The 12,214-nt window shown below is 45.0% G+C and overlaps 1 protein-coding gene across 2 annotated transcripts in view; it reads right to left on the bottom strand.

The window, feature by feature from the left end:
- The window catches only part of GRIP2 (glutamate receptor interacting protein 2), a 252,171-nt gene that overhangs the window by 17,688 nt on the left and 222,269 nt on the right, over nt 1–12,214 (bottom strand). For both annotated transcript variants that reach the window (XM_071550449.1, XM_071550450.1), the window contains exons 15-18: nt 6,310–6,376; nt 5,353–5,498; nt 4,920–5,064; nt 870–1,009 (exon numbers count right to left, since the gene is read on the bottom strand). In XM_071550449.1, the coding sequence (XP_071406550.1) occupies nt 870–1,009; nt 4,920–5,064; nt 5,353–5,498; nt 6,310–6,376 (498 nt within the window). The remainder of the gene's footprint in view (nt 1–869; nt 1,010–4,919; nt 5,065–5,352; nt 5,499–6,309; nt 6,377–12,214) is intronic.

Raw genomic sequence — 12,214 nt, 5'->3', positions numbered from 1 at the left:
CACAGCACCACAGGCCACTGGCTGGGTAGGTCCAACCAAACCTACACATTGCAGAAGCATGGCACCCAAAAAAAAAAGAAAAATACTGGGTAGGGGGGAAACAGAAATGAAGCCAGAATGCACCTGTTACTTTTTGAACTGGATGAAACAGCCCCTGTTTGACTGTGATCATGCAATTGGAGAGAAAAGTTTTCATGATCCTTAGTTTTGCCAGTCACCCCTCTGTCCCCAGAAAACTGGCCTGCCACTGCAAGTGTGCTTCTGCACTTTGATACCATGTCAAGAACACCTTCAAACCCACGGGGAGCTTGTTAGGAAAATGAGAAAGGGTTCTCTAAGTTAAGTTTTCTTTGCAATATGATCTTATGACCCCAAGCCAGGAAAAGGGATGAAAAGGATTTATTGACAATTGTTTTCAAAAAGTTGAATTAAAGGTGAGGGTTTTTTCCATGGATTCTACCAGCTCAGAGTCCCTTTGCTCATTTTGGAGGGTTATATTTTTAAAAAATCCCACATTCTTCTACTTTTAAAAGCAACTTCTGTTTCACTTCTGTGTGAAACACCCACATAGGCAGGGAATGGCAGCAACAGTACAAGGTGTCAATCTGAAATAAAAATTACTATCATCAATAAACCTTCTGTTTCATCACTTTCCAGCATCACAGAGAGCCCTTGGGTTGCCTTTTTTTTTCCATTGGTCAGTCAGAAGTTCAAGAATCACACACCTCTTCCCCCTGTGCCCAGCCACACTATGACCATGCTGCCTCATCTCACCTTTCCCAACACATGCACTACCCTACTCCATAGCCGAGGGTCTCTGCTGGGGTGTGCCTTTGCCCTCCCACTCCAAACCAGGCTCTGCAACTCACTCTCTGTCTGCTTCTTGATCTTCAGGGTGACTGTCTCTCCTGCCATCTGCAGCAGGTGAATGGCCTCGCTCAGCGGTTTGCCCTTGAGGCTCACATTATTGATCGCTAATATCCGGTCACCGATGTGGATGGCTCCGGTTCTGGAGAGAAAAGGCACTGTCAGACTCCAGAGAAGCAATTCCCCTCTGTGAGACAGGACATTTGGTTGTCACTTGAAGCAACAGCACATTAACTCTCAGCACTTTCAAATATGTCTTTGTTTCCTCTTGTGACTTACTGTTCCTCACCACTACCAGAAATTTGGGTCCTTCCCATCTTCCACGTGTATAGACATACAAACACACATGATAACATATGAATTCCACAAAATCCCAGGCTCCTCTGGAAATGGGACGGCAGGCTAGCTTACAGTCAAAACTCTTGAAAGCAATGGGGTTAAAAGCACAAGCATCTCTAATGTGTGCTGTCCACCTGTCATCACACATGGAACTGAAGGACATGTTCACACTGACAGAAAGAAATTATGAGACAAACCCAGAAACCTGGAAAAAAACTTAAAACCAAAATGGCCCAACACAGACTGTGTGTGCAAGCTCAAGATGAACCAGTTGCAGTTCATGAAATGTTTAAGTTTACCCCTACACAGCTATACCCCTGTGGCTTTGTCCATCAGCTCTGGAAGATGTTGCATTTCATTCCACAGCCACGTTCCAGCATTGGCTATTGCTCTCACATAAGTAAATCCTCAGGCTTCAGCAACGGTCAGGAGCAAACTAACAAGCCACAGCAATTCTCCCACTTCTCCTCAATACTTCTCCTTTGTGTCTGCTCACAGACAGGGTCTCAATTTACCTCTCCCTGTGTTGCTGCAGCTCCAGGAAGAGCCAGCAGGGCAGGATATGTCCATTGCTACAACTGGCTGCCAGGGCTGGAGCTCATGCTCACCAGTGGCTGGATCAAGCTCACCACACTGACAGTACAGCTCTCTAACACCAGCACACGAGAGCAACAACCACCTCCTCCTCCAGCAGTGCATGAGGTTCTGCTACCAGGAACCTGTGTGATGGAGCCAGGAGGAGCTGCAAATCTGGCCTGCAATATCTCTTTGTCCATGGCAATGTGCCTTCCTCAGGTTACATCTCCAAACTGGACTCCTGCTCCTGCAGAACTGGAATTTGACATGATGTCACAGGCAAAACAACTGCTTGGCTTTCCACAAAGTATCAAATTTTTGCTGTGAAATATCCACTATGAGAGTACATCAAATGAGTAAATGCAGCCAAACAGCAGGCAGGACTGCTCAGGCTGCTATTTCTGCTGCTTCTGAGGTATTCGAGCAGTGCCATGATTGTCCTCGCCAGCCACTAGATGTCCGTCTTGTCCCACTCAAATCAGCCTGGAAAAGCTGGCAGGGAAAACTTGAGCATTTAAATAAATCCCAGATCAAATTGGAACCAAAGTATATGTCTTAAAAGTTTCATCTATATAGTAAAAAAAAATCAAGCTAAACAACTGTTGATCCTTTGCTCACTGCAGTGCTACAGCATTCAAGGGTCTCCTGCTGTATTTCCTGAATTCAACATGGGGACACATTTCCTGTCCAAGACACGAGCCCAACCATCCACCTCCAAAAACATGATTGCTGTGCAGTAACTGTGAAAGTCCCTCAACAGGGAAAAATACAGAAGCAATTAAAAAGAAAGGTCATGTTCAGCCATGTTTCTTCAAGGAGGAGAAAGTAAATCAAAGTCCAGCTCTTTCAGCCCCCCATGTGAGGACAAGCAGACAGAAGCTGGGCAGGAGTGACAGAGAAAGCAGTTTCTAGTCAATGACCCTTGTGCTTCTCCATGACTACCAACAGGCCTTACTTTACCTCAAACACAAAGCAGCTCAAGTTACCGTGTGCTACGTGTCCCTTCTTGCTCAGAGGGCACAGGCAAGAGTAGAATCGAGCAACAGCTAAGTAGAAACATGTAAAAGGGGCTGCAAACACTTCCCAGCAAGCACTGGAGAAGAGGTGGCTGCATGCGTGTGGTAGGGATTTACTTGCCACATGGGCAGAGCCACCACCCCTTTTCCTCCCTGCCAACATGTGTTGCTGCTGGATACTCCTGGACCAAATGCTTCTGAAGCCACATCCATCTACTCAAATAGGAAGCACTAAAGGAGGCTGGTCAGGCACTTTTAAAATGCCAGTGATAGCCCAAAATTGTTCCTGGAGAACCATTACACCCCAAGCAGAATTGAACAATATTGTTTAGGCACACTTCTTTCCTCAAGAGGAAGGAAAACAAGTCTCATGGCACAGGCTTAAGCCATCTGCAGGCACTGAAGGAGGAGAAACAGAGAATGACACGGGAGAGAGCACCAGCTCAACACCAATCCAACAGCCTGAGCTGCCTTTGCAGGTTTCTATAAGATGAGACACTTAAAAGGAGAAAAATGTTGAAGATCAAGATAAAATGTAAGTAATTTGAATCTGAAGGCTTAGGCAGCCTGTCACCCACTGTGTTACAGATCCTAGAGGACACCCTGCCTTCCCCATTGCCAGCAGCCCAAACCACAGCGCAGACCTTCACTTGTGCCTCTATAAGAATGGCCAGTGCATTCCTGTTCTCAGATGCCAGGACCTGGTCCACCCTGTGTCAGTGCTGCCCAAACATGTCCTGTGCTCCAGCTCCATCCTTCAGAAACCTCTCCCACCCTTCAGAGCCTGGCTAAGGATACATGTGGCACAGAGAAAAGTAGTGATGTCCGGAAAGGGACAATTTGGGATAAAAACGGGAGCATCCCTCTCCCCTTGACAAGGTCAAGTCACTCCCTTCTGTTACTCAGAGGAGAAAAACATGCACCTTTCCTGCAGACAGCCTTCATCCCAGTGCTCCCTGCCCTCCCCGCAGGGAGCCAAGGTTACCCAGAGATGCCCCTGAGCTGCTCAGAGCCCTTGCTGCTCCTGTGCACAGGCACTGCTGTTTGCTAGTCAGCCACGGTGAACACTCTGAACAGCTCCACTGCCCTTCTCACAAGGCTTTTCATTCCTCACTGCCTGCCCGCTCCTGATCAAAATTCAGTAGTACCACTGCACTTGCCCGCCCTACGTTTCTCCATGGAGCCATCACCGATGTGTATCTGAGATTGAAGGAGGAACAGCCACGGCATTGCAAAGGGAACCAAGATCAACAAGGGTAGGAGACTGTCTTCTGATATCTGACAGGGTTTGAGCTGGCTGTCCTTAACCTCTCTCACACTGGGCTGCAGGTACAGTGCAGAACTGCTATGCAGAAAAGTCTCAGAAACTCTGTGGCTATTATTTCACAGGGAAAAAGACTGAATCCTAAAGTGCCCAACAGTGATATAAAATCCCCAAAGAGAAGAGCCTTAAATGACTAAGTCCATGCCTCCTCCTTCCCAGGAGACACAGACATTCTGCACTCTGTACCAAAGGGAAGCAATGGAAATGCACAGCAGCATGCTGAGAGCTCTGAGAACCCAATACAGAAAGGGGCACTGAGCTGTTTCACCATCTAGCTAAGAAGAAGTGTGGCCTTGAAACAGAAAGAACCAAAAGGCCAGGTCTGCAGTAAAATCTCCCCAAGGTCTTGCACTTTACACCTGTTTGTTCTGGGCTTTTTTGCTGCTGTTTTTCTGCCTGTCAGGCAGCATAGAGACCCTTAGAGAAGCATGAGTCAGGGCTGCTGAAATGATCTATTTACAAGATACAGCTACCATACAGACAGATTAATTAAGATAGAGTGTATGACTCAGTTCCACCTTATACTCTCAGGAATGTCCTGATCCTTTAAATCCCACGCATGCACACATATTCAGACACAGGCATACACACATTCAACCTCCTCGGTGGCCAAGGTAAATCTGCTCCCACGTTCATGCAGTATAAATGCCTGATGCTTGGGCACACCAGCCCTGCACTGAGATACCTCACATGTAAGAGACTAAGCAACCAGCAAGGACAGATCAGAAGATGCCCAGGATCTCTGGTTTCAGCAGGGCACACCACTGTAATGGTAACCCCGTGCCCTCAAAACTCACCTCTCTGCCAGCCCTCGTTTAGTCAAGCCTGAAATGACGATGGGATCAAAAGGTTCCTCCGTCCCAGAGATGGTTATTCCCAAGGGGCCCCCATATCGCTTCAGTTCCACTGTGTAGATAATGGCACCAGTTGTCTCCTGCTCATCTGAAAGAGAAAACAGCAGGAATGATTTTTTTTAATTTGCCATATGAAAGTACTAATAGGAAGGACTTGCAGCATTTAAAGCAAAAGCTGGAAATCTTCAGCCATGCTCATACCAAATAGGATTTTAACCTTCCAGACATCATTTAAGGGCAAAATAACAAAAATAGACTATAATCAATTGGGAAGTGGTGAACGGACAGCAGCAGCCCTTATCTTTGTTAGTTTGCACTACCTATTGGGAATGTCATTACAGTGGATGGGCACCATTTTGCATCAGGATTTCTGTACCAGAGTTATCTTCATCCTTCCTAATCTTCAATTTGACCAGGTCTTCACACTGCCTTAAAATCTGCACAGCATCCTCCATTGAGCAATTGTCGAGTCGGATGTTATCAATGGCTAACAGCTTGTCTCCGGGCTCCAAGGTGCCAGTTCTACATTGACAGGAAAAGAAAACTAAAAGTACATTTGTATTTGCCTTTCAGATCCCACAACACATTCAGTTCTGCAGTGGAAATGACAATATTAACTTTTTACTGTCCTTGATCTTTTCTGGGAAACAATCATGAACTGAGTCTGGGACAACTGCAATTTAAAGAGAGGAAGTTTGTGTAGAGCATGTATCAACACAGAACCAGGCAGAAAGATTAGATATTCATCCTGGGTAACCTACAGCACTGAAAACACCTGATATTTAACTGACAGATATTCTACCACTTATGGAAACTCCTGTGTGAGCACTCTCAGAAATGAGCTTGTAGCTGCACTAAATTCCTCTGAAAGCCTTGTTATGAGGTGCTGGGATCAGAGGTGAAGTCAATAAATGCTAAGTTATTTGCACAGTTCTCCACCAGTGCTCACAATTCACTCACTCTGCTCACCTGAACTGGAGCCAGGACATGGCAAACTACCTGATGAGCCATAGCACCTCATGGAATATATGAAGCCCTTTACCACATGCTCTTAAATGCTACACATCCATCTCCTAGAGAGCCAGCAGACATCTGAACCAGTGCCCTGGCCACCTTCTCCATTACCTCAACTCTGCTTGCTTCAGTACAGACAGTTTTATTGCAAGCCCTGCTGTAATCTAAAACAAACCTCTACAGTTGAGATTTCCTTGGATGCTGGCAAAATCCAGACCCAAAAGCTACTGCTTGGGCTTCATTCTGCTTCTGTGGTAGACATTCTATCCTGGATAGACATTTTGCAATAGATTTGGCAGATGGGAAATTCTGCACTCACCTGTGTGCAACACTCCCTTTCTTGATGTCAGAGATGATCAAAGGATCTCCAGGCTTTCTGCTTGCAGCTGCAAGAGAGACACATGGATACAAAGCTTGATATAGAGTCTGCTGCCCAGGACGGGGATGGTTAATAAGGAGAAGGAGTTGTAAGGAAAAGAGATTTATATTCCCTTCACCCTTGAATTCTGGAACCCATAGTAGAAAAAAAGAAAAAAACTCAGTAGTAAATCCCTGCAAAAGTTGGTTGGCTGCCCTTCATCCACAGTAGTTTCCTTTGGACTCCTCCTGAATGGGAGAACGTGAGGTGACCAGGCAGCAAGAGGTCGTACTGCCTGTCAAGCAGGTGGCGCCTGTCAAGCACCCACTCATCCTACACCTCAGACACAAGACAAGTGAGTCAATGGCTGCGGCAGATTTTAGCACTGCTGCCTAGAGAGCACCCAGCTCAGCCCTGTGGTTAATACAAACATTTCTGTGCTCTTGAAGTGGGCTGGGACATTTTCCAGGTGGAAAATAACCCAGAAAAAATTAGATACAGCACTGTTTTCCAGCTGGTTCAGCTCCCCAAGCCACTTTATCATACAATCACATGAATCAGGGCTGGTCCGCACTGGAGCTGGAAGGGGTGGTTTCCAACTGTTCTCTCCTGTGCGACCCTGACAACCTTTTCAGCCCACGAGAGATGTGAGTACCCATCTCTAGGAGCATTTGCATTTTCAAATTTGCCTGCAAGACCTGCTACTCTCCTGAGAAAACCAAGAGAGATTTATGACTCGAACCCCCCTGACCTCTTTGTCATCCACACACCAAACATACGCCAAGAGCATCCTTTCCACCCCGCATCACTCCCTCCTGCCTTGCTGTGGGAATTGCATTGCCTCATTTAAAGCTGACAGAGCTTCTCAGCTTCTCATAAAAACTGCGTGGGAAGGAAGAAACTCACAGCATCTGAACAAATCAGGTGCAGGTCAGAGATTAAAATATCTGTGAGGCACGTGGCACCAACTACATGAAGATCCACCTGCCTAAACAGCAGTTAGAGAGCACACAGAAAGTCAGACATAATAAGTGTTTACCAACCTCTCTGCTCTAGATTTTTCTGTTGTTTACACTCATTTATGAGATTTTAAAACATATGTGCTAACCCAACACCTTTAAGGATACCCTCTCCCAGAAATCACTAAACCTTCTGTACTGAAGAGAGCAAAAAGACAACCAATCTTAGACATGGCAGGGCTGAGTATCAACGTGAGGTCAGACAGCAACGAGCTGACTGTGACTGATTTTATAATAGTTCCAGCAATGTGACTGCTGAATGGTACAGAGCCTGAAGGAATTATTTTCCCCATGTCTTACTGGAGTGTGGTGCCAGACAATTTTGGACTGGACACTCATGTTCAGCTTCCAGATGTGAATCAAAAAGAAGGGAATGTGTTGTAGAGATTCACTGAGGGCTTGTGCCTGCATTCAACCTGTCCACAGCATAGACCAGACTGCAGATAGCACACACACTGGGCACGGTTGAAGAGTGGGAAGGAAGGATGGGCTACAGCAGGCAAAAGTCACACAGAAATACCCACACTGACTGAAGCAGCCACATGCCATGAACTAACAGCAGAGGAGACAGAGATGTTTCACCCTGGTAATTATTAATGGTGTACTCTTTTTCAATACAGGAGATGTACTGGCTGCTGACAGAGGTGTACAATGTGGTGGTCTGAGCAGTGGTGAGGGGAGACCTTGTGAGCACACCCTGAGCCCTGGGTCAGGCTGGCATTGCTGCATGTTTAATCACTCCCTAGCCTGGTTCTGTCAAAACAATCCAGGTTAGCAAAAATACTTTTCACTGCAAGGTTTGTTTACTAGTTTCAAAGCAGAGGCAGTGTGACAGAAAGGGGTTAGAGAGGATCTCCACAGTCCTGGTGGCAGGTCTGGGGCTGGCCATCTCTAACCTGGCACAGTCACAGCTGGAATGACATGTCTGGTGACCATGAATACTCCAAAAGAGAGAGAAAAAGAATTTTTTTTAAAAAAGAAAGCATGCCAGTATAGACAACAATACACCTCAAGCTCTGCAGAAATTATGTTTATCTCAGCATCTGCCTTGCAAGCCTTGAGACACATGGAGCATCCTGCCCACAGTCAGTCTCTGAGCAGAGAATGAGACTTCATCGTTTTGCAGCTCTGTAATTGTTGCCGCCACTGAACACAGCACAAGCTTCCCGTATCAGAAGCCTGGGTAGCAAACCAAGTGCTTTGTCCATAAGGAAACAAAGCAAATTTTAAGGAAAAATCATTCTGGGTTTTGTTTGGGGGGATTATTTTGGAAGTTTTATTTTCAAAACCAATTTTCTTGAGAGCTCAGTTAAATGGAAGAGCCATGCACAACTGCATACAACTGTTCCTAACAATAGAGCACCTAAATTGGCAGTCCTCTGTTTTAAGTAATCATCATAGAATCATTACAGAACGGTTTGGGTTGAAAGGGACCTTAAAGATCATCTCATTCCAACCCTGCTGCCAAAGCCTAGAACAACTTCCACTAAACCAGGTTGCTCAAAGGCCCCTCCAACTTGGCCTTGAACAATTCCAGGGATGGGGCACCATCACTTCATATAATCACTTACTGTAAAATGCAAAGGCTTTATAAAAACATCAAATCTGAAGTGTAAATTAGAGAAACTTAATGAATAACCATGTTCTCTCAAGAGGTGTAAGATACAAAGTTAAGATAATGAAATCTAACAGCAGAAAACAGTCACTTGCTGTTCATTCTAAAAACTAGTAGTCACTAACTCCATTAATTCACTTTTGGCATTCCAAAGCCTTCCTGGCACTCCAGCAGAGTGCCCAGATGGGCTCTCTGTCTGTGTGCTGGGATCAGGTTGCCCTGACCACTCCTGGGACCCATATTTTTAACCATCCTGGGCCATTCACGCAGGGCTGACAACGTCCCTCTGTGTAACAACTGCCTGTCTAAAGGTGAAAAAGCTGCAATTTCACTGAAATGGTAGCTCAGTCTAGGTCAGAGCCATTAGATACATAGATCCCTAGTGAGACTTTGGATAAACCATTTCCAGTTTGCCTGCAATTAAAATACACCACTTAAGCTACGTTATTATTTGATTAGGGCTGTGGTCTTTGGCACTAAGATACTTGCACAGATGAGTAAATCCTCTTTATCCATTCATTTCTGCTGTTAATGTGGTTATTTCTCTTCAAAGGACATAGCCTTGGTAACTCTGCTGCAGAAAGACATGGCTTGGACACCCAGCCTTGCCTCCGGGTCTTGCTTTCCTGTGTGTGAAATGCACATGCAGCAAAGGAAGTCAAGGGAAGGGATGGATCGAGGCACAGAGCTGGTGTTTAAAAACCCATGCACAGTCTCAGCAGGCATTCTGGTTGTGGCCTCCATCTGCCAGGACAAACCACTTCAGGTGGAAACACACTCTTTTTCAGATACATTTGTATTTTTTGTGGGTTTACCAGTACAAAAAATAAGTTTAAATCTGCTCCAGTAGCCCAGAGAAAGCTTCATAAATCAACAGCTGTTGAAGGCAGAAGCATGTGGTGAGGGAGAAACTCGAAACGAAAACACTGCTTGGTGGTGGTGACAGGGCAGTGATAAAAAGGTGAATTGATCAATACTGTTATTTACTTTTTATAAATTGCTTTCAGTCTCTCACCACCCCTGCTGGGATTCTGGTTCGCTTGGTGTTTACGCTGTGATGGATGAGAGGCCAGGAACACATGTCCGGTTTGTGTTTTTAATAGAATGCATAATGACTTGTATTGGTAAATTATTCCCCTCCAAGGAGCATGAGCACATATTTCGCAGGCATCAACCTGTTATAAATGTCCTTCATTATTGACCAAGCCAAAGAAACACTCTGCCAATGTGTAATTAAAGAAATTGCAATAGTGCCATAAGAATGCATTTAAATAAGAAAGCATTTTTAAAATGGAAATAAGAAACAAAATCAGAAACCAAATAATCTCAGGATATCTAAAGAATGAGAAGACAAAAAAATCAGAATTGATTACAAAAAGCAGCAGAGAAAATCAAATCTCAGTACCTAACTTTATCCTCTATCATTCATTAAGTTTAGCAGCAGGTGCACAAATTATCAGTGCCTCCAGCAGGATATCTGCACTGTCACAGATCTACTTTCTTTCACAATCTCCAGGTAGCAAAACCAGATCAGAATATCCCACTTGGATAAAAGCACCAGAGTGAATCAGCTGCAAATCTCAGCTGAAGCTGCAGTGTGTGAGGGGTAGGGCAGGCAGTGCCAGGCTTGCTGCCGCTTGCAGACATGCTCTGCTGGGCTGGTGGCAGGGCACAGACTAATCCAGCACCAGCAAAACTAGATTTGCTCAGCTCACAAATCCATCTTCTCACCAGGACAGTGATTACACTGCTTAAGCAACTCAATCGAAGTTATCTATCTACCCAAATTCTGGTTTTATCACCTGCAAGCAGATATACTGCCTACTCCTTATCTGCAGTACTTCACACCAAGGGCAGAGGAATTGATTTGTTAAGATATAGAAAGGTAATTTGATAAACATGCTATATAAAGCATTAATGCATATCTAAAATGAATGGTAATTTCACTATCTCTTAAAGAGCAACAGCAACACACCTGTACCCTACAGTGAATGTCACAACTAGACCTTGAAGAAGATATTTGAGACAGATAAAAAAAATACTCTCTCAACACAAAAAGCAATCTTTCATGTAATCAACTATCATTTTCCAGAGGCTAATAACAAATCCATATCTTATTTTAAGAGGTTAGGTATTGAACGTACAAGAATACATGACTATTAGCTTCTCACTGTTGGAGATTTTAATTTGTAAGAGATTTACAGAAAACCTGCAAAGGCATAACTCTATCATTAGGACTGAATGCAGTCAGCAAGATGAGAGCATTTGAGGCATGTGTTTTGCTAATGGAGACGGTAGTTCAGGCTAACAAGAGTGAAATCTTAACATCCATGTGTCAAAACTCTCATTTTGCACATCTTTGCATCCTCACTGTTCAGAGCCTCAGAGGTCCCTGCGAACAAGTGAGCTTGAGAGCCCACACAGCTCTCCATGCAGAGAGGAGCACACTTTGCTCTTCAGTCAGAGCAGTTGTTCTATTAAAAAAATGGCCTTCACCCTGAGACAGAGGCTGAGACACTGGAGTATGGAGAAAATGAGAGCAGTCCAGCTGGCTTTGTGTCCTTTACCCCTGGACAAAGTGCATGGAGCAGTGCACACACGGCAATTTCGGTGTTTTTCATTTAGCACATGTAGGAGACTGACATGAGGCTTGAGGGCACCAAGATCCCTCTGAAATACAAAGCACAGTCAGTGAGAGACTCACCCCTTGGATTTCCTATTCATGCTTTGGGGAATGGAAGAGTAAATAGTGCTATATGCATGTATTTGCATCATGCACCTTTATTTGCTGCATGCCTTTGCCCTGTTTGAGGAGGGGGAAGAAATCTATCCACGCTCACAGATCACAACTTGGGACTCACACAGCCTGAGCCTTCTCTTTCCAAAAAAGCCTGAGATGTGAGAAGGCTAAGTGCTGTCAGCAAACATCTGCCCCTCACTAGTAGCAAGCACAGCCCCTCTCTGTATGTTCATCCCAGAACCAGCAGCATCTACCCTCCTCATACACAAACCTCCTGGGGTTTCAGCCCTTTTATGAGCATTTCCAGCAGATTTATGGCTCCTCCTGCAGTCAGCTCCATTACATGAATTCTTCCAACTCATCCATCAGAAATCCTGCTTGCCCCCCCTTTACTTAGTCCATCTCCCAATTAGCTCTGAGAGTCACAGCACAGCAAGAACTTGATCACATTTATTTCTGCAGTGCTCCTCTGATGAGGTCGTAACACTTTCT

This window comes from Pithys albifrons, chromosome 3 (genome assembly GCF_047495875.1).
Source record: "Pithys albifrons albifrons isolate INPA30051 chromosome 3, PitAlb_v1, whole genome shotgun sequence".
NCBI lineage: Eukaryota > Metazoa > Chordata > Aves > Passeriformes > Thamnophilidae > Pithys > Pithys albifrons.
The sequence above is the reverse complement of the archived record's forward strand: the minus strand, read 5'-3'. Positions and strand labels throughout refer to the sequence as shown.